General features: G+C 35.5%; 1 protein-coding gene across 1 annotated transcript in view; it reads right to left on the bottom strand.

Moving 5' to 3' along the window:
* Positions 1 to 21,930, bottom strand: part of LOC145676675 (lipase 3-like) — a 70,263-nt gene that overhangs the window by 30,070 nt on the left and 18,263 nt on the right. Inside the window, exons 2-6 of the mRNA XM_081747519.1 lie at positions 18,614 to 18,755; positions 14,956 to 15,154; positions 6,944 to 7,058; positions 4,768 to 5,011; positions 190 to 348 (exon numbers count right to left, since the gene is read on the bottom strand). Coding sequence (XP_081603645.1) covers positions 190 to 348; positions 4,768 to 5,011; positions 6,944 to 7,058; positions 14,956 to 15,154; positions 18,614 to 18,718 — 822 coding nt within the window. The 5' untranslated portion in view covers positions 18,719 to 18,755. The remainder of the gene's footprint in view (positions 1 to 189; positions 349 to 4,767; positions 5,012 to 6,943; positions 7,059 to 14,955; positions 15,155 to 18,613; positions 18,756 to 21,930) is intronic.

Here is a 21,930-nt window from a genome sequence, read left to right as displayed (position 1 = left end):
GGCCAGGGCTGTATTAGACCTTACGGAACAATAAGAGGTTTTGATTCTACAGCAGTGAAGTTTGACGTTCCTTAGGCCATAGTGTAAACGTAAATAAATACATTCAAATAAGTGAGAAAAGTATTGTGTATTGTGTTAATGAAACCCTGATTTTTACTCAGTAACTACGTATGTTCCTATTTTACTTACTCCGTTTAAGAGTTCGGAGTCGAATCCGCAAAGAAGGAAGACAACGTCACTGCACATCAACTGGAAGAGGGCGTTGTTATCGCACATCTCTTTCCCAACGAAGCTGATAAGGCCGTCTGTTGGAAGGAATTCGTTGATTCCCATCATATCCAGAAGCCACTACATATAGAAAGAAATACATAGAAATACATATACTGACTTTAAAATTTAAATAATAGTATTAGCGTTATAAAATGAGAGATCTAATTTCTTTTTACCTTGCAAAGCATCACGAAGTAATGTAAAATTAGAATTGCCAGATTTTTGAAGCTCCAAACTGGAACGTTGTTAATGCCAGTGTTTTATCAAAAAAATCTCGTGATAAATTCTCAACTTAACAAGACACTTGCACAATGAAAATTCATTGTAGACGTTTTTCAAAATTCTAGTATAAGATTTATTCTTACACATCACTCAGAAATCAAACAAAATTACACTGCATAAATATTAATATGCACAAAGACAGTATTGTGATTTCTAGCACCAAATAATAATAATAATAATAATAATAATAATAATAATAATAATAATAATAATAATAATAAATGAAATGAAATGAAATCTTTGTTTTACGTCCCACGGTTATGCCGGTTAGGCTAAAGGAGACGGTGATGATGAATGATGAATGAAAATGGTGGAATGCAGAAAGTGGGAGGAAACGATAGAACCCCGAGAAAACCCACGCACACGGTGTTTGTCCACCACAAAGTTCACTTGGCGGGGGCTGGGATTGAACCCGGGATCCCAAGCACCAGAGGTGAACGCTCTACCACTGAGCCACCGCGTCCCCAATAATAATAATAATAATAATAATAATAATAATAATAATAATAATAATAATAATAATAATAATAATAATAATAATAATAATAATAATGCAAAAATCAATTTGATGTGTTTTAGTCTCAAAATTTGCTCTTCAGTAATCAAATTTTGTGTTTCTAATTTTTCAAGCAGTTCATTTGTTTCAACACTTGTTTCTGCTGAAATATACAGGGTGGCCCAAAAGTAGGTATACACCCCAACATTGATCTAGCATAACATTCTAGTGTATGGGTGTATTTGCTTCAGCTATTCCGAGCTTAAAATATAAATAAAAACACATTAAGAACAAATATTAAAGAAACTAAGTCTACCTGATGGATAACAATAAGAAATGATATGCAATCAATGAATTGATCAGTACGGGACTGTACACCTACTTTTGGGCTTTCCTGTAAACAAATGAAAAAAAAAAACAATTTAGCAAGAAAAAATAACAATTAACTAGTTTAACATCCATGAAATAAGGAGGGAAGGAAGAATTACTACACATTATTCAAGCTTATGCATTTCACTTGAATGAACCGTTCTCAAAAAAGCAGGTATTATTCTCTATTTTATCAAAGAATTCATTGGAAGTCATTGCAAAGTTCATTTGTAGAACTCACTTTTGACTTTTCCACTAAACTTCTCTATGGTAAAAGCTGTAAAAGTTGTTTAATAACCTTGCGACTAGAAACTAAATTTCTCCGTCTGACCGGGACTAAACACGAAACCAGCCAGGACTGTCTCGCTCAAAACATGATGTCTGGTAGACCTATTTAAAATAGTGACATGCTGTTCCTTACAATATTTGGTGGTTTCGTACACTGTTTAAAATATCGGGAAGGTTTCTCATCTTCGGGGAAAGATTTTGCATAGAAAAGTCTAGGTTTCTGGACAAATTAACAGAACGTTACTCCATTTTAACGAAAATAAGACACTCTCCGTAAGAAATCAGAAAGTATTCGGTGTGTTCAGAAATATATAGGATCGTTTCATTATCGAAAACAAGTTTTCTTTATTTTAAAGGAATTTTCTCATACATTTCCCATAATTTTATGTTACTTTTCCTTTATTTTACGGTAAACTATAGCTTTATCTGCCTACTCGGAAATATTTTGCTGATGCATCATGGGAGATGAATAAAGAGCAATGATCATATCGAATCACAGTGATCATATTTAACTTCTGATGACCAAAAAAAAAAGGGTTCACTCGAGCAGACGGTTCTACTGAAAACAAAATTTATAGGTAAAATACGATGTAAAACACTTTTCGTAAATGAAAAGTGTGAATAAACAGAAAGTAATTTCGGCATTACTCGTGCAGACGGTTCTACCAAATTTTCATATATTTCTTATATTTCCAGGTTAGGGTACAGCTTTGCATTTCTTTTAACAGAGCATGCACTAAGTGAGGAGCTTCATTACTGCTTTCAGAATGACTTCAGCAGGGCTCAGTATCAATACAGTGCACACATATGGCATAGAAAACTATGGCATAATTTTGGAACTGGGGGGCCAGAATATTTTGCTTAAATTTTGTACTTTCTTGCTATAGTGCCATTTTTTCGATTTATTTAAAATTCTAGTGCTTGACCTAATGTTATCATTTTTTCTTTTGGCAAAGAACTACTTCTGCATGAAGTCCTTGGTTCGATCCCAGCCCAGGATAGGATTAAGAGAGGGGCTTAGGGGGGCTATAGCCCCGAGCCTCCACTCTGATCAAAATCTCAACTGGCTCTCTAAAAAGAATCATGAAGATACAATCATCACCATAAAATAAAATATGACCAAAAATATGAAACATATTCCCTTAAATTTCCTACTGCACTTTCACAGAAATGTATTAGGTGAAGTCAACAGGGGCCACATATTTTTTTCTAGCCCCGGGGCTCCAGATAGGCTAATCCAGCCCTGCCCCAACTCAATAAGGTTGAGGTGGACAACATCGTGTTCGTGGGTTTTCTCGGGTACTCGCATTTCCTCTAACATCCTCATTCCACTAATTATTTCATCATCATTCATTTGTCTTAATCATTCATCTCCCTTTACGGATAGGAGCGTGGGACGTTAAACTGGAAGTTTTCTTTCATTTAGTTTAATCGAAAATGAAATGAAATCTTTAAGTTTTACGTCCCAAGTTATGCTGGTTAGCCTAAAGGAGACGGTGATAATGAAAAATGAGTGAAATGAAGAAAGTGGGAGAACCCGAAGAAAACCCACGAGCACGGTGTTTGTCCACCACAAAGTCCACACGACGCGAGCTGGGATCGAACCAGGGACCCCAAGCAGTGGAGGTGAATGCTCTACCACTGAGCCACCGCGCCCCCTTAGTTTAATCGAGTATCAAAGCGCAGTAGGAGCGGTGAAAACAATTTGTGCTGTATCGAACTAATGCATATGCAAAAAAATGGTTTTTTACTTCCAGGAAAACTAAAATTTGACTTCTAAGGTGTTTCAGAGTTAGGATAACTGTCAGGCTTTCAGCTTCTCTTTATGTCAATCATCGTCAATAACGCACAAATTAGCCCGTTATAAATTATGACCACTGAATATTGCGCGCATTGATAATTTTAGAAAATTCTCCTCCTTTGAGAGGGATTTGAGTACACAAGGAGTGAAAGTAGTACTTCGAAAATATTGGTTAACCCAGGTTGAAAAAAAAGGAACTTTGTGTAACGTCCTATGTTTATGCCTTGTAGTTTCACGGTATTGACAATCGGTCGAAAAAGTGTTAAAGCGTTTTCAGGCCAGTTATCCTGAGTCAGGTTTCCCTCATTCACACACACCAGACAAATGCTGGGATGGTACTTAACATACAGGTCCCAGACCATTTCCTTCTTTTCCCAATTCTTTCTATCTTCCCTTGCCTCGGATAGTGTAATTGCCAAGGGATATTATCTCTTATGCGTGACGGGGCTAAATGGCCTTAGATGTCGAAAGCCCAGAAATCTAATTCCTTTAGGCTAAGGGAAATGGCTGATTAAGGTAAGTGAATAATGATGGAAGAATTGGTGGAATGAGAATGTGCAAGGAAACGAGAATACCCCGAGAAAATCCATCGATACGATGCTGACCACCACAAACTTAGCCGGAGATCGAACCAGGGACCCCATGCAACAGAGGTAAGAGCTCTACCACTGAGCCCCCTTTAATCCGGGATTACGGCAAGAAGGGGACCCTGAAATCATCGCTGATTGCGTCATTTGTATTCTATGGATAATATTATTTAACCACCTCTGCTTGTGTTAATTAATCATTGCAATCGTATAAAGGCACGTGAATAAAGCTACGTTAATTACCATATGCTACGCACTTATGCATCAATCCTTCACATGTTAAGAGGCCTCATCCAGGCGAAATTAAAATACCGCTAATTTTACAGTAATTATGTGATATCTTCAAATAGATAAAATATAATCGAAATGTGGAACAAGAGCTCACTAGACAATATCATTTTACATGAGATACCGTTATCACGACTGATTTATCTCCTTTCGATTTCGAGCCATTTTGAAAATCAGCATTAATTTTAGCGTTTCGAAACGGCTGAAAACGGAAAGCGACTAGGTGACTTGTGATAACGTTACCTCACGCAAAATAATATTGTCTAGATCACTCTTGTTCCACATTTCAATTATCTTTTATCTATTTGAACATATCACATAATTACTGTAAAATTAGCGGTATTTTAATTTCGTCGGGATGAGGCCTCTTAAGGAAAAAAACTTACCTTAATGTTATTCCCAAATGGTGCGATCAAGCGAAGTGGTCCCTTTGAGCGGGACAGCTTAGCGATAGGAGCAAGCAGTTGAGCACTTTTTATTTTTTCATTGTATTCTGGTTTCTCAGACAGCATCACCATAAACATGGTGGTTCCCATGGAGTGTCCTATGTAGTGGAGGTTCTCCTGTCCCGTATGAGCTAACACATAGTCGATTTCTGCTGGGATGTCATGTAAACCCATTTCATTCCATCTGGAAGAAAGAATATACGTATATACAGGGTGTTTCAAAACAACACCAACAACGTTTGGGAGGTGATTCCTGACACCAACATGCGACAAAAAGTATAGACAAACCTGGGTGCACAAATGCTTCCTTTCGGAGTTACAGGCTCCCTTTCAAGAACAACTTTCATCCTCATTCTTAACACTTAAGTGAACCCGGAAGTTGTAGAAATAAGCCACTTCTTATTTTAACGTTGATCACTATATAGCAAAAACAGTAATAGATAGCGAAAACCTGTTTTCGTAATCGATTAAACGTTTCAAGGACAACTTTCATCTTCAACACTCTAGGATAACCGGAAGTAGAAATTACTCACTTCCGGTTATAATGTTGATCAATATAAATTAAAAACGGTAATAGATAGCGAGAAGCGATTTTCTTTAATCAATTAAGTGTCCCAAGAAAATATTCCATCTCAACATCAATCTATCTAGTCAAACCGGAATTGAAAGAACCATACAACAACAAATCCCGAGTGCACAAAATATGATGCGATGATACTGTATTGTATCAGTTTTTATCAATAGTGATTTTTTTTTCAAAATCACCATCCTCCACCCTTTACGCATAAAACATTTTGTTTCAAACAATGAAAAATTTAATATAATTTCCTACAATACAGCTCATTTGAATTATACTGTACATAACCTAAGAAATTAATGTGATTTTATTGAAGAATTCGTACATACGGTATAAAAGGACAGTTTGTTTTAAATAAATATCATCTGTAATTAATTATTGTCTTTTTCTTAATTCTTTTAAGCAATGAAAGAAATCCAGTTTGTACCTTGAATTGCTCAGATACAATGTTTTACCTTCGTAGTATGGAAAATATGATACTGAGAATGTGATAACTGCTAGGATTGAGTCCTAAATTGCAAGCGCATGCACATACTTCAGGAATATTAAGATCTTCTTTGACATAAATGATTCATGAAAAACATTCAATCTTATTAATAAAAAAACATAGTAAAATTTTATCTAACTTGTGGCAACCCTGCGTATATTTTATCATATATGAAAATCTCAACCCCCCGTTCTGGCCATTAGCCAAGATTTCGTGTCTGTCATGGATTTCCAGTTCATGATCAATAGCAAGATAAGATACTTGAGCAAATGTCCAACATTTTAACGGTTGTGCAAAACATACTTGAGCATCTGACCCGATCCCAAGCAAGGAAGTCATCAAAGAGAAAGGCCTCTTTGAATAAAAAGAGAAGCTAAGCACGTACATGTAAAAATAATACTATGAACAATCCTGTGCATAACATGTAGGAAACTTCACGCCGATTTAGATCTCTTGCTAGGACAAGCTTTTCATGTAGGAACAAGTCTGAAGAGAACTATCTAGGAGATTAAAAAAAAAAAAATCTTCCTTGGTTTCCTTATTATACCCAACTTGTAGGATTAGGCGCCGACTACATTCAAGGTTTCTGTTTCTCCTACCAACAGCTTGACTACCGATTATTATGGGGTAGGAAGCATATGAAATATTCTCGTACAGACTTTGGTTTTCGGGATATTTGCCGTCCAACTTGAAGTTTGGATTTAGTCATTTTTTTAAAATCAAAAATAGCAAATTGTTATTTACAAGAATAATTATGGAGGAAAGCATGGAACAATCCTCTTAAACATTAAGTAACTGACGTGTAAACTTAACGTATAACAAAGACTCTCTAAAATCATTGAAGAAGTAATTTTTTCCACTCTCGGGAACCTCATTACTAGTAAAATAATTTCTCGCTCTAAAAATTAAACCTGGCTTGAGATTCTAGATATTATGAACATGGTAAACAACAAGATCTTCTGTTTGATAATTTACTCTTTAATTGCTAACAGAATTTTACTACAAATACATCATTTGTTAACCATATTATATTTGATTGTACTTATACTTACGAGAAATCCCAATATTTATCACTGCTTAACGACACGTTGACATGTTCCTTAGAATAGGTGTTTCCTCTTGCATTTCCCATCCACACATCGTAACCTAAGTCTGACAGTATATATCCTGTAAAAAGATAGAAACTTGATTCATACAACAGTACGCTATGCTTTGGGATTTTAATAGTGGTATATAATTAATGGCGTGTGGGCTATATGAAAGAAATAAGGGATTTGAGATGGCGTTGCGTGTAATATACAGGTGCGACTAAGCAGACCACTACAGTGCAAGCAGGGAGCAGCTAACATATACCTCTTGTTCACTGCTTGAATAAGGTGTACAAAGACATGGCAACACCGCAGCCCTTTCATTTGCTAACAGCGTTTAAAGAGAACTCGGAGCCCCGCCTTTAAACGCTATCCCTTAGTATAGTTTAGATCAGTACTGTCATTTCAGGTTTTCCTGGGAGGGATATACTGCACCGATATTTTATATATATATATATATATATATATATATATATATATATTTACAACTCAGGGATTCAATTGGCCCTCTGCTCCTTCCTAAATGACAATCCTGATCCAGATTTGATTTAATTTTGAGTTTAGCATCCTTTTTCAGCAGCGAGGCTATAAGTGACATGGTTTAACGTGGGATTCGAATAACATGAGTTCTCTTCGGGAATCGAATCCGGCTCTCCCACGCCAAAAGCACGTAAGGTAACCGCTTAGTCATGAGGGAGCTTATACTCGTGGTTTGGATGCAGCATTAGCATATAATACATCGTTTGTCCTAAAAGTAGCTAAACTGAGTCTGACAAGTCACGTAAACGCAGTGGGTGGAAAAATGTAATGAGGTATCTTAGCAACACATGACAACCAACCACAGTCGGCTCCAAGCAGTGGGAGTAAGTGCATCGTGAATGTAGTAAACCACTGTAGAAGTGACGTATCACGAGAAAAATGCAGCGTTATGCCATCAAATTTTTTGTACGACTCGGATAATCCAGGATGGAGACTTTCGACATGTTCACATATTCAGTAAATTGGATTTATCAATAGTGTAAGGGTCTACACCTTCTAATGTACCCTACCACACCACAAACATATGTGACAACTATAAACACGTGCTATTGTTTACCAACGCAGTTACAATTAGGGCTGTTCCAATAATCGAGTAATCGATAACAATTCGATAAAATTTCCAAACCGTTTCGTCGATAAAGAATTTTAATTTTATCGAATTATCGAACTTTCGAGACTCTCGAATTGTTTGAGACTCTCGAAATGTTTGAGACTTTCGAAATGTTTGAGACTCTTGAAATGTTTGACACTCTCGAATTGTTTTGAGATTCTCGAATTGTTTGAGACCCTCGAAATGTTTGAGACTCTCGAAATGTTTGAGACTCTCGAAACGTTTGAGACACTCGAAGTGTTAGAAACATTCAACGAGTTTGAGAGACTTCAATTGTTTGCAAGCAGCAAATACTAAAAGATCTGGAAGAAACAATGCAATCGATGTTATCATACGTGTAAGCCTACCTGTGTACTACATATACGCAGGGTGTTCATTTTAAAAGTTGCCTCCCTTGAAATGAAGTGAAAGAAGAGTTTCTACCCACATGTCTTTAAGACCAATGTTTATGTATGTACAGGGATTAAGTAATCTGTCAGGGAAGGGAGAGAAGGAGAAAAAGGAAGGTAAAACATGCATCACCCGAACAGGATTGGAGTCCAAGAAACCATGGGCCTTATGCAGAGTTGTTCTAACCCGTGATTAGTGCCATACTAAAGAGTTCGATTAACATGTTTTCTGCAGTAGTCAGGCATTTAGTATGACGCTAATCACACGTCAAAATGACTGCATAAGGCCCCATTAGTCTACAAACTTCCACTTTACCGATTGCGTCAACAACAGGGTAGGCAGAAAAAGGAAAATTTTGTATCTGGTTTCGAGGATTTAATTAAAGTTTTGGATGGAGACAGCTTCTGATAAAGGTAGAGATAAGGAAGTTCGATAAGGCTAGAGACTTATCGAAATTCGGTTTTGAGAATTTATTATCCAGTACTTGAAAACCTTCGAGTATTTGAGATTGTCTAAATTTCTTGTAATATTTGAACTTCGAGTATCATTGAAACACACTTTGGGAATTTTGGGTGCAAAACTCCCTATAGAACGCGCTGTCTGTTTGTATGTGATGTCCGACGATAACTTTCGAACTGATTGCACGATTTTGATAGAACTTACTTTGAGATGTTCCTCTTTGCTTTCATCATACGCCTGTTGTTTTTGGTTGCCTTATGATAAGGGGAACTCGCTTGAATTCGAATATTTGTTCTTATTTTGAGCATATTCCTGATGTATGACTAATATTAATATTACGGTTTTCTCAATATTAATATTACTACTACTTTTATTACTATTATTTTATAATCTTTCACTGTCTTTTGGGATCTGGCGTTTAATACGTTTCAGTAGTATATTTCAGCCTTTTTCCTTTCTTCATAGTAGACTCTTGGTATTATGTAAGTTATGTAAAGTAGTTAGATTTCACACCAAACTATTGATATGTTTTAGAACAGTTTAAAGTTATACAACCCAGTTAAATTTTAACTACAATAAAAGAGAACGTACAAAATCCTTTGTCCGCTCATCACGCTAATACGGCTGAACCAATTTCTTTCATTTTTGGGGGGTTATTAGGATTTGGACCCTAGATGGTTTTTATCATATCACTTTAATTTTTAATTACCAGTGTCTTGAGATAATTGACCATTCAAGTGTCCATAACGTACAAATCCTTTGTTATTAGTTCATCATAGGTAAAAATAAACGTATTTATATGCAACCCGCATGACCGTGTCACTCGGCGGGTTAACATAAATGACAGGCGATATACAGCGGAAAATAGCTTGAATCTTCTGTTTAAAATTTTTTAATTGATTTGCTTATTTTTACAGACACTTTTACAATATGCCAGCACCGGGATGACCGCAGCAGCAAAGCGGGGCGGGTTAACATAAATGACAGGCGATATAATGTTAAGATTTACTGCAATCTTCTATGGTTTTTATCATATCACTTGAAAGCGAAAAAGTAAAAATTATCTAAGTAACAAAGTTTATTGCGTTCCGGGGTGACCGCAGCGAAGCGGGGTGAACGCTGCTAGTTTTAACTACAATCAAAAAAGGCGAATACTGCAATGGTAGTAGAAAAATAAATTTCATTACATTGCTAAAGATCTCTTTCCATCAAATACGGTACTTGCTGCATGTGAGTGAAAAACGAGCTAGACCTGCCCTTCTGCCAGTGTTCTCCTTTCATTTTTTTCTTTGTTACCATTTTCAAATCTCTATGATCACGTACTGCAGTACTATGTAACGATTAGAAATCGGGACTTCCCTTATATTTTTTGCGCCTTTCTATGACCAAAATTTCCCTTTTACCGCCATCTTGAAATACCTATGACCACGTACCTCAGTAATGGGACCCATTCCCCCCTCCGATAAGAAGGAAATGAAATGAAATCTGTAAGTTTTACGTCCCACGGTTATGCCGGTGAGGCTAAAGGAGACGGTGATGATGAGAGATGAGTGAAATGGTGGAATGAAGAAAGTGGGAGGAAACGGGAGAACCCCGAGAAAACCCACGAGCACGATGTTTGTCCACCACAAAGTTCACTTGGCGGGGGCTGGGATCGAACCCGGGACCCCAAGCACCAGAGGTGAATGCTCTACCACTGAGCCACCGCGCCCCCCTCCCGATAAGAAGGTTCGCAGAAGAACCCTCATTTTTGCCGTTTTCGAACATTCCTTTTGGCATCCCCCGGAGCCCACCCCTATGAAATTATAAGCCTGTAACTTGTAGGTGACTAAAGTCAGTAATCGTGCAAAGAATCAGCGATTCGGTTCATCAGCTTAGAATATTAGCATGATTATACTTTGTCACTCTCTCAATGCTTCCATTTTCTTTTGGCGACCATGTTGAAATGGTGCGACTGACAACTTTTACCATGCCGGTTCGGTTTGTCGCACTAACTTACAATGTTAGTGCCCGCAAAAGCGCATCGCTCTATCTGGTGCTCTTTGCATGGCACAGACACACACACACACGGCGCGAGCCGTTGCTTTAGCCCGTCCCTTCTTATAGGGTGGGCTAAAAAGGAAAGAAAAAATGGGTCAGAGTGGACTGCTCGACAGCTATAAGGTTTGAATTCAACATTTTTGGAAAATCATGTTAACATCTAGTAGTATCCATCCCCTCTCCTATGGGGCGATATTGATAAATTCTAAACCTTTCAAATTACAGGTAAAATATCAATCATTAATAAGCACTTTTCCTTCATACCTGACATAATTATTATTAATTTCTGCATTGTTATCGGCACTTAAGATTTCATGCCAACCTTGCTAGCAAAGAGGGTTAGCTTGCTGCAGTCCGAAGCTAGGAATCCTTGATTCGAATGTCAGTCAGGCATATATATTTCTTTTGGTGCCATTAGTCTCGCGCATAAGAGACGGGTCTAAAACCACATCAAAAAAAGAAATCATGATTGACAAAATTTAGTGACATTCGAAAACTTTTGAATACTCGACCAATGAAGTTTCGTAATGGTTCGACAATAACCGAAATATCAGTAATATTGAAAGTTTGGATAATGCTCGAAATTTCGATAATATCCAAAGTTTCGAGAATACCAAAAATTTTGTTAATATTCGAAGTTTCGAGTGCACCTGAAATTTCTGTAATAAGCAAATTTTCAAAATTACCTGAAATTTTGATAACATTAGAACTTTCAAATATCCGAAACTTCGATAATATTCGAACTTTTGATAAGGCTCGAAACTTTGATAATATTCAAACTTTCGATAATACTCGAAACTTCGATAATATTTGTATTTTCAATTAGTGATAGGTAGTTCCGGAACGATTCGTTCCAAAACAACGAATCCTTTAGTGGAATGAAAGGATCGAATCTCTGAAAGGAACCGGATTGACTGGCGGAATCAAAAGACGGATTCGCTCAGAGGAAAGAAGAGACGGATTGAGACAGTGGATTCAGTTAATGGAATTAAAGGACGGAACCAAACAATACAAGTTCAAGAGTAGACCCAGTTGATGGATTGATGGAATCAGACAAAAGCACAGAACAGATGGACAATGTATGACACAGAGAGAGAGAGGGCCTACTGCTTATGCCTACAAACACCCAAGCTTTCTTCGTGATTTTTGTGTCCCTTCTAAGAACATTCTGATAACGAAAGTCCTCTACCAATGAAGGTAATGGGGAGGATGGCAACTGATCTTATCAGAATGTTTGTTGACTTTCTTCTCTTCCACAGGTATTTAGGATTACCAGGTCTACTGATTTTTTTGTATTGCAATTCAGAAAATGAGTTGTGTGTGTGTGTGTGTGTGTGATCTATATTGATGCATCGTCATATATCCTAATGTAAAATTCACAATCGATTGTTTGATTGGGTATTAATGTTACACTTCAACACAAAGGCTATATGGAATAAGCCCTATTTCATAAAATGAGATTCAAAACATTACTCTGACTTTTCTCAAAGGCAGCACCTTCATTGGGATCAAAACCGGAACCATACGAATATTAACCATTTCACTTAGCTCTAAGTTAAACTAAAAGTGTTTCATTACGAATAAAAAATGGTTAAAAGGTTAGGATATGTAAAAAACAAATATTCTGTCAAACATTAAAACACAGTGGAATAATGTTTGACAGAAGATTTGTTTTTTACATATCCTAAACTTTTAACCATTTTTAAAACTTCCTTCATGTTCTTTTTTATCCTTTTTGGAGTCTATCACAGGCTGAAGAAGGAAGTTGCATCTTCCGAAAGCACTACCTGTTGCATGTAAAACAAAATTCTGCTACATATATATATATATATATATATATATATATATATATATATATATATATATATATATATATATATATATATATATATATATATATATATATATATATATATTTTTGAGTTGAGTAATAGCCTTTATGCTTTTTCTTATTGAATATAATCACCGCTCGCAATATTGTAAGATTTATTGCCGTTTTTCATCTTCATTAAACTCAGTGATTATTTCAAATCTTCCCTCGGGTAGACTTACCATTCGTCCGGGATTCAAGCCTGTGTACGGAAAATTGTCTGGAATTGACTACAAGTGATTGGCTTGCAAATTGTCTTGTGTTGATATTTATGAAAAATCAATAGCGATAATGTGTTCTTCGGAAGAATAGTTTACTCAGAAAAATAATTGAGACAATAATATATAAACATGTTTTAAGTAAAGAAAATGAGCTTAAGCATTTTTGGAACTTAAGGTTAGACTTTCTTTTAACTTCTCAATAAACACACGCCATTCTTTAAAAAAATGTCTGGGATTGGTGTCCAGAAATTATGGTAATCATACCCCGGGAGATTTTGAATACACAGAGGGTGAAAATAGCAAAAATACTGCTAACTCATGGTGAACACGATCAGAGATATGTTTGTGGGGGAATATCCCTCCTGAACAACCCCATAAAATCGCCACTGATTTTATTTATTTATTTATTTATTTATTTTTTTTTTACTGAAAGGCGACATGGGGTATTTGCGCCCAAAGCATCATCATATCTGATTGTGGCTATGTGCGAACTAGAGGCCATTGAGAGAGAGAAAACATGACAGAAGATAAAACATTTGACTTAAAAATAGAATTTTCTCACAAAATTTTAGCAACACCGCACATGATTAAAATGGTTGAGGTGTTGGACCGTGTACTATATCGCACGAAGAGCAAATTACCGTATTTGTACGTTTAAGACCATATGTCTGGCAAGACTGACACAATAGGTGGTCAGTAAATAACAAACAAGAGTTAGAATTCAGGAAGAAATTGAACTTCCTGTGTGTGTGTGTGGGGGGGGGGGATGTATGTGTGTGTGTATGTGTGTCGAAAAAGCAGTCTCTTTCTGCATGCTTTCTTTTCTCTTCACAAGTACAACTTTGCAATAACTAATCAGATGATAAAAGTTGTCTGACTAGCTTGGCTGCAAGAAGGAATCATTTGCTGCAAGAAACTTTCGATAATACTCGAACCTTCGATAATACCCGAAACTTCGATAATATTTGAAATTTCGATAATACCCGAAACTTCGATAATACTCGAAATTTCGATAATACCAGAAACTTCGATAATACTCGAAATGTCGATAATACCCGAAACTTCGATAATACTCGAAATTTCGATAATACTCGAAACTTCGATAATTTCAAATACTCGAACGGTTTCGAGTAACCGATGACAATTCGATAAATTTTCACTCCCGAAATTCGATAGGTCCTCAGCCTTATCGAACACCCCTAGTTACAATCAGGCACTAGTGGGAGGATACAGGAAGATACGAAGCTGGTTCGGAGGAAACTGAAGATAGACAAACCTTCCAGGGGACACCCATAAAAGAGAGCTGCAAGAAGATCGAGGTTCTTAACTGATTATTCACCTAAGAACATATTCTCCTAAGGTCGTTGTGGACGAGGGAGAATCCTAATTATACCTTATTTCTGGAGACTGTCGTAGACAAAAGAGATATCCCAATTACAACCTACCTTTCGAGGCTGCAGTGAGCAAATGATGTTCCTTATAAATCATCTCACGAGGTCGCTGTGGAGAGAGGACATTCTTTTAACAACACCCCGGAGGCTGCAATGAGCAGAGGGGTTCCCGTACAAATCTAACTTCTAATTAAACCTTAAAATTCCGAAGCCACTGCTGTGTGCTAAGGATATACTAAATTTGAAAACACTTTTATTTTGTATTACAAATAAACTTTGTAAATTGTTTATAGAAACTTATTTTATAATAAATTGGTGAAGGACTTACCCCGGACCGTTTTATTTGACTCTAACGAAAAACATTAATCGAGTCACTTTCAGGACCAACACTGTAGGATATTCTATATTTCAAAAATAATAGTAATAATAATGCGAATAACAAGACCTTTACTTACCAAGACCTTTTCCAGGTCCAAGTATAATCCAGTCAGTGGAACTGCATAAGAGGCAATGTTGGAGGAAAATGACAGGTTTCCCCTCTGCAGGAGGGGACTTGGGACCTCCTTCGATTCTATGCATTGTCAGAATGTATCCATCGTCTGTTTGGACCTTGTGAGTACTTGAAATGTAGCCATACTTGTCCAGCAGTTCAGTCTAGAAGAAAGTGAATATCAAGTTATATATAATAGACATCTAATAGGCACTTTAATAGCATCTTCAAGATATCGGATTTTACAAGGCGTGGGTTACGTATAACAACGCATTTCTTTTATTGGTCGCGTATGGTTAGAGGTGTGTATAGTCGATGATGTTCGCAGATATCCTCATCAATAAGACAAGAAAAGTGAAGCTGTGTGTATATATGTGAGTGTATGTGTGTTTGTGTGTTTGTATCTCATTCCACAGAGGTGTTGGGAAGCGGTTGCTGATGGGATATTTTATATCTAACCAGACCTCAAATAACTTCGTACCTACAATCAGTGTTGCCAGATTGGGTTACAGGTAGCGGACTGGGCTATTTCTTAAGTGCTCTCGCTATCAAAATTTCAAATTGGGTGACACACTATCTTTTGGGCTACTTTTAATTATCTGCAGGCTATAACGCTTCAACAATTCGTTACTTTTTTATTTTCATGAATTTATTTTATATTACAATAAAAGTTTTGATTGTTGAGTATTCTATTCAGAATGAACAATGGTTTTACTAAAAATAAGATGCTCAATACCAATTCAATTCTTGCTTTAGTACGTTTTAATCTCAAGCGAATTGTAATGTCTGTCGTCGAAAACGAGAAGCAAATTGTATTGTTTGTCATCTCGTTTCAAACTTAAAAAAAGTTCTGTTCATGTAGTGGGCAATGATACCTACTATTCAAAATTATCTTATTGTCCCTTGTCATTTAGTTACAAATAGTATTTGGGTCACTGTTGAGATTATATGTCAGTGTTACAAGGACTGTGTGTCACTGTCAGTACTTGTGTGTCACTGTCAGTACTTGTGTGTCACTGTTAGAACTATTTGTATCACTGTTAGGACTATTTGTATGTCTGTTAGTAGTATTTATGTCACTGTTGGAACTATTTGTGCCACTATTGAACTATTTGTGTCACTGTTAGGACTATTTGTGTCAGTGTTAGGACTATTTGTGTCACTGTTAGAACTATTTGTGTGACTGTTAGGACTATTTGTGTCACTGTTAGAACTATTTGTGTTACTGATAGGACTATTTGTGTGACTGTTAGAACTATTTGTGTCACTCTTAGGACTATTTGTGTCACTGTTAGGACTATTTGTATCACTGCTAGAACTATTTGTGTCACTGTTCGGACTATTTGTGTCATTGTTAAGACTATTTATGTCACTGTTAGAACTATTTGTGTAACTCTTAGTACTATTTGTGTAACTGTTAGGACTATTTGTGTCACAGTTAGAAGTACGCGTGACAGTGCCAGATGAAAGGAAGCTACAGAATAGATATAATCTACTAATTGTGTATAATTTTCAAGTAGAGCACATAAATATATAAATGAATAATCTATTCTAGAATAAACAGACACTATCAACTTTATCAAACTGGCAGGCTTTCAAACGTCATAAAAACGTGTTTTTCTTGTTTTTCTCAGAAACTACGCATGATAATTTACCTTGACGCATACCATTTTGTTAAACTCAATGAAATCTATCGATTGATATATTTCTTAAACTTAAAAAATATGACAGTTAAACAAACAATAAAGTTTAAAAATTGGTCCTAATTTTGGGCTATACTTCATGAACCATATAATACACTTGAATCTTGCTAGTGTCATAATAATAATAATATTAACTTCATTAGTGTCCACTTGAGACTCATTTTCATCTTAATGAGTAGTATGGTTATCGCACAATCTCAATTTTAGGTCTAAAAGATCTTCTTCCTCGATTATTTTTGATAATTACGCACAATGCATTATACGGTAGTCACTCACATTATTTTGTGCAAGTCAACGAATTCTGTTAATAGAGATGTGTCTCATCTTTTCTTTTATATGTTTCCCCGTTAAACATTAATAATATTGTTGAATTTACATTGTCTCCAAGTTAAATATTAATAATATTGTTGAATTTACATTGTTTCCTTGTTAAATATTAATAACATTGTTAAATTTACATTGTTTCTTCGTTAAATATTAACAATATTGTTGAATTCACATTGTTTCCTTGTTAAATATTAATAATATTATTGAATTTACATGGTCTCCAAGTTAAATATTAATAACGTTGTTGAATTTACATTGTTTCCTTGTTAAATATTTATAACGTTGTTGAATTTACATTGTTTCCTTGTTAAATATTAATAATATTGTTAAATTTATATTGTTTCCTCGTTAAATATTAACAATATTGTTGAATTTACATTGTTTCCTTGTTAAATATTAATAATATTATTGAATTCACATGGTCTCCAAGTTAAATATTAATAACGTTGTTGAATTCACATTGTTTCCTTGTTAAATATTAATAATATTGTTGAATTCACATTGTCTCCTTGTTAAATATTAATAATATTGTTGAATTTACAACAAATAACGAAAACTGATAGAAAGTATATTGTAGACCAGGGATGGGGAACCTTTTTTGTTTGAAAGGTCATGCTGGCAGTGAGTATTTCCTAAGAAGGCTACATTTGATAACTTTTTACCTAATTTTTGCAGCTATTTTTTACAATTATTGCTTACAGGGCTATATATATATATATATATATATATATATATATATATATATATATATATATATATATATATATATATATATATATATATATATATTCAACTAGCAGCGTTCACCCCGCTTCGCTGCGGTCACCCCGGAACGCAATAAACTTTGTTACTTAGATAATTTTTACTTTTTCGCTTTCAAGTGATATGATAAAAACCATAGAAGATTGCATTAAATGTTAACATTATATCGCCTGTCATTTATGTTAACCCGCCCCGCTTCGCTGCGGTCACCCCGGAAGTTGTCGCTTTCAAGTGATATGATAAAAACCATAGTAGATTGCACTAAATGTTAACATTATATCGCCTGTCATTTATGTTAACCCGCCGAGTGACACGGTCATGTGGGTTGCATATAAATACGTTTATTTTTACCTATTATGAACTAACAAAGGATTTGTACGTTATGGACACTTGAATGGTCAATTATCTCAAGACACTGGTAATTAAAAATTAAAGTGATATGATAAAAACCATCTAGGGTCCAAATCCTAATAACCCCCCAAAAATAAAAGAAATTGGTTCAGCCGTATTAGCGTGATGAGGTAACAAAGGATTTGTGCGTTCTCTTTTATATATATAGATATATTATAAGGTTAAAGCAAGAAAATTTATCATTCATTTACCTTTTCAGAATTATATTTCTCATATATTTCATATTCTTTATATAATTTAGCACTTTTTACAACAGATCCACAAGGTCATATTTTATGACTCTGAAGGCCCCATTCCTGCTGTAGACAATTAACTTTTATCGTTGCAGGCAGACAATAAAAAGAAACCTTTTTGTATAAAGAAAATAAAATTTTCCACAGAATTTTCTTTCTTTCTTTCTTTTTTTTTTTTCATACTCACCGTTGTAAGAAGAGAATCAGGGTTTGCCTTCAGATATGGAATATTGGCACCGTTGCATGTAATCAACAACAAGCTTCCAATTAATACACCTAGAATGTTGGCCATGTTGTATTTCGCGTCCTCCTAAATTATCAACACAGTGCTGTTAAAAGAAGATAATATATTAGTGAATTTAATATTTTGTAGGTAATGTCCCCTGATAGTAGCATGACCCACGAGATTATATTTGAAGATACCTCGTCTCGAAAATGTATAGTGAATGGTTTCTCGTCTCCAAAAATATATATTTGTTTCTATTAACAAGAATTTTAGGAATGATCCAAAAAAATGGATCAAACAATGGCGATCTTGGCCAATAATTAGATGTCAGGAGCCACAAAATATTTGAACGACCTCTAAATCGAGTTTCCGTATATTTTACGGAATAAGGACATCATACTGAGTTAAGTGGTAGTTTGGTTTGGATAAACTATATGCAGTTCTCCAGATATAAGACACAAAAAAATGTTTGGTTGAATGAAATATATTGGATTTTTTGGATCAGGGGCCACAAAAATTTTGAAGGGCCCCTAAATCGAGATTTTGTGTTCGAGAATAAGCACATCATACTGAGTTAAGTGGTAGTTTTGGTTTGCCTCCATTGTATGTAGTTCTCCAGATATAAGGCGTACAATAAAATATTTGACTGAATGAAATATATTGGATTTTTTGGATCAGTGGCCACAAAAATTTTGGATGGTCCCTAAATCGAGTTATCGTATTTTTTACGGAATAAGCACATAATACTCAGTTAAGTGATAGTTTTGGTTTGGCTTCAATATATGTAGTTCTCCAGATATAAGACCTAGAAGAAAATTTTTGCCTGAAATATATTGGATCTTTTGATCCAAAAAGCTCTCTCTCATTTCTCGAGCAACACTACTTGCTGGAAATAGAAGAAAGGACCAATCAAAACAAAACATTTTTAAATTCCAAACTATGCTATGCATGAACATTAGAAGTCTTACAGAACGGCTTTGTCCGTCCGTCCGTCTATCGACATGTATCAAAGCCAAAATAATAAGAGATATTGAGATGCAGTTTTCAGTAATCAATTTATTGTTTTAAGAATGAACTCCATCTTCTTCCTGAACCCTCTATTAAAATTGGAAGTTGTTCAAATTAACTATTTCCGGTTTCAACACTTATCGCCGTAGAACAAAAATGGTCATAAGTAGCGGAAAGTGATTTTCTACAATCGATTTAGAGTCTCAAGAGTACATACCATCACAATCCGCAATACAGTACCAAAACCGGAAGTGGTTGAAATTTACTACTATTTACAGTTTCAATACTGGTTTCGTAGAACAAAAAGGGTGATATACATATACCGAGGTGCAGATTTTTTTGCATTCGATTCAGGTTTGCAAGAGTACGTCCTAACGCCTTCCTTAACCATTTATTGAATCCGGAAATGTTTCAAAAAATATTGATTTCCGGTTTCAACCTTTATCGCCATAGAAGATAAAGAGAAAGGCATGGGGAGTAATGGCTTCGTGATATGGATTCTGCGTTCGAGGAACAGGTTCTATCTTTAATGTTATTTAATCTATTGCAACCTTTAGTTATAGATGTATTATTGCAAGTATTGCAAGTATTGAGTATTGCATTCGCATAGTTTGGAATTCTGTCATAGTTACACACTGTGAAATGGAACTCTTTTGTTTTTGAATAGTTCATCAGGAAGGAGATTACTCTAACCCCCAGAATCGTTAAATGGTAACGGAAACTTTTATAAACGTTTTAACTCGGTGTGCTTTGGGAAGAGAACTATATACATTTCTACATATTGGCTCTGTTCACAAAGCTATATCAAGTTTAAAATGTATGTTTTTAGCACAAATGTGCACATGAAACTGACCTATATTTTATCATGGAATCTATTCGTAGTAAAGGTTGAAGCCAGGTGTATTGAAACTGAAGTTCTAGAATTTGTTGTTTCTAGTTTCATTGCTTAGGTCTTCATAGAACAATAAAAGTAAGGCATAGCGAGAAATTGTTTTCTAACACAACTTCCATATCCCAAAAGTAGATTCTGTTTTTCCCTTATTCTTTTATTCAAGCTCAAACTAACTTTTAGTTAGAATATTGGACCTAGTGTCGTTAAGTTGTGAGGAGCAACCAGGGGGAAATTGCCCCATTTAGGGTCTCGTCGTTCGAGGAGATCCCACTTCAAGATTAAACTTCTATTTCAGTAAAACGTCTTCTGTTATAGCACCCAGAAATAACATATAACTCTTAAGGCTTTGTATCAAATAGTGTCTCCTCATTTAAACTAGCGAAGAATGGAATAGGTCCACCGTACCACTTTCAGAAGAACTGAAAATAATTTAAAGTACTCTTTCTGCCCTATCATCTCAACAAACAGTGGCGGATCTGACCTGGTGCCCGGGGGGGGGGGTCCTAGGCTCCTCAGTTTTCTGATGGACAAAAATAATTGAAGCCATTATTTATACATTTTAGAAAGCTTATAGTAAACTCGTGATACACTTATTATAGTCTGTGTTCTGGCTGGTCTCCCCGCTTTTTTACCTTCTAGTTTCGCCATTGTCAAAACAAAATATATTTCCCTAAAACGAATCATAAAGGTAATCTGGATTCTTCTTCAATAAATCGCCAAAGAGGCCTACTAGAAGTATAATAAAAAAAAATGTTTATTAAGGTTTCAAAGTCTAGGGCAGTGGCGTCATTTGGACCTTCAGAGGGATCTACTAACCCTCCCTTGAGTTTCAGATACGTATACCTTATAATCAATAATATAAATAATATGTTAATAAAAAATGAAAGTCCACTTATATTGCAGAGTCTTTGATGAACAGTAAAACCTAAAATGATACTATTGTTCTAAGAGAGAGGGAAATTCATATTTTCTAGGGAGGCTTTGCTTAATTTCATATTTGTGTAACGCAGTGGCGTATTTACGATTTTGTTTCGGGAGGGGCTTTGCTAACTTTCGGGGGGGGGCTTTGCCTGAAAATGTGAAAATTATCCTAGATATTCCATTTACTTGACTATACTAAGTAAGATTTCGGGGGGGGCTTAAGCCCGGAAGCCACCCCCCTAAATACGCCACTGGTGTAACGGGTCCAAATATTAATTCTAGTCCCTGAAGCAAAAGTTCCAAGTTACGGCGCAGATTGGACCTCAATAGTTGTGGATCTACTGTAGTTTAACACTGAGAAATGAAAATCACTTATTATTATCTTAATTAGTATTTGTATTACTTATTTTCATGTTGTAAGATCCGCTTAAATTTAAACTGATATCTTGCTATGGAC

The sequence above is a fragment of the Thermobia domestica genome, unplaced genomic scaffold (genome assembly GCF_964235325.1).
Source record: "Thermobia domestica unplaced genomic scaffold, izTheDome1.hap1.1 HAP1_SCAFFOLD_285, whole genome shotgun sequence".
Lineage (NCBI taxonomy): Eukaryota > Metazoa > Arthropoda > Insecta > Zygentoma > Lepismatidae > Thermobia > Thermobia domestica.
This window is presented reverse-complemented; position numbering and strand designations above follow the sequence as displayed.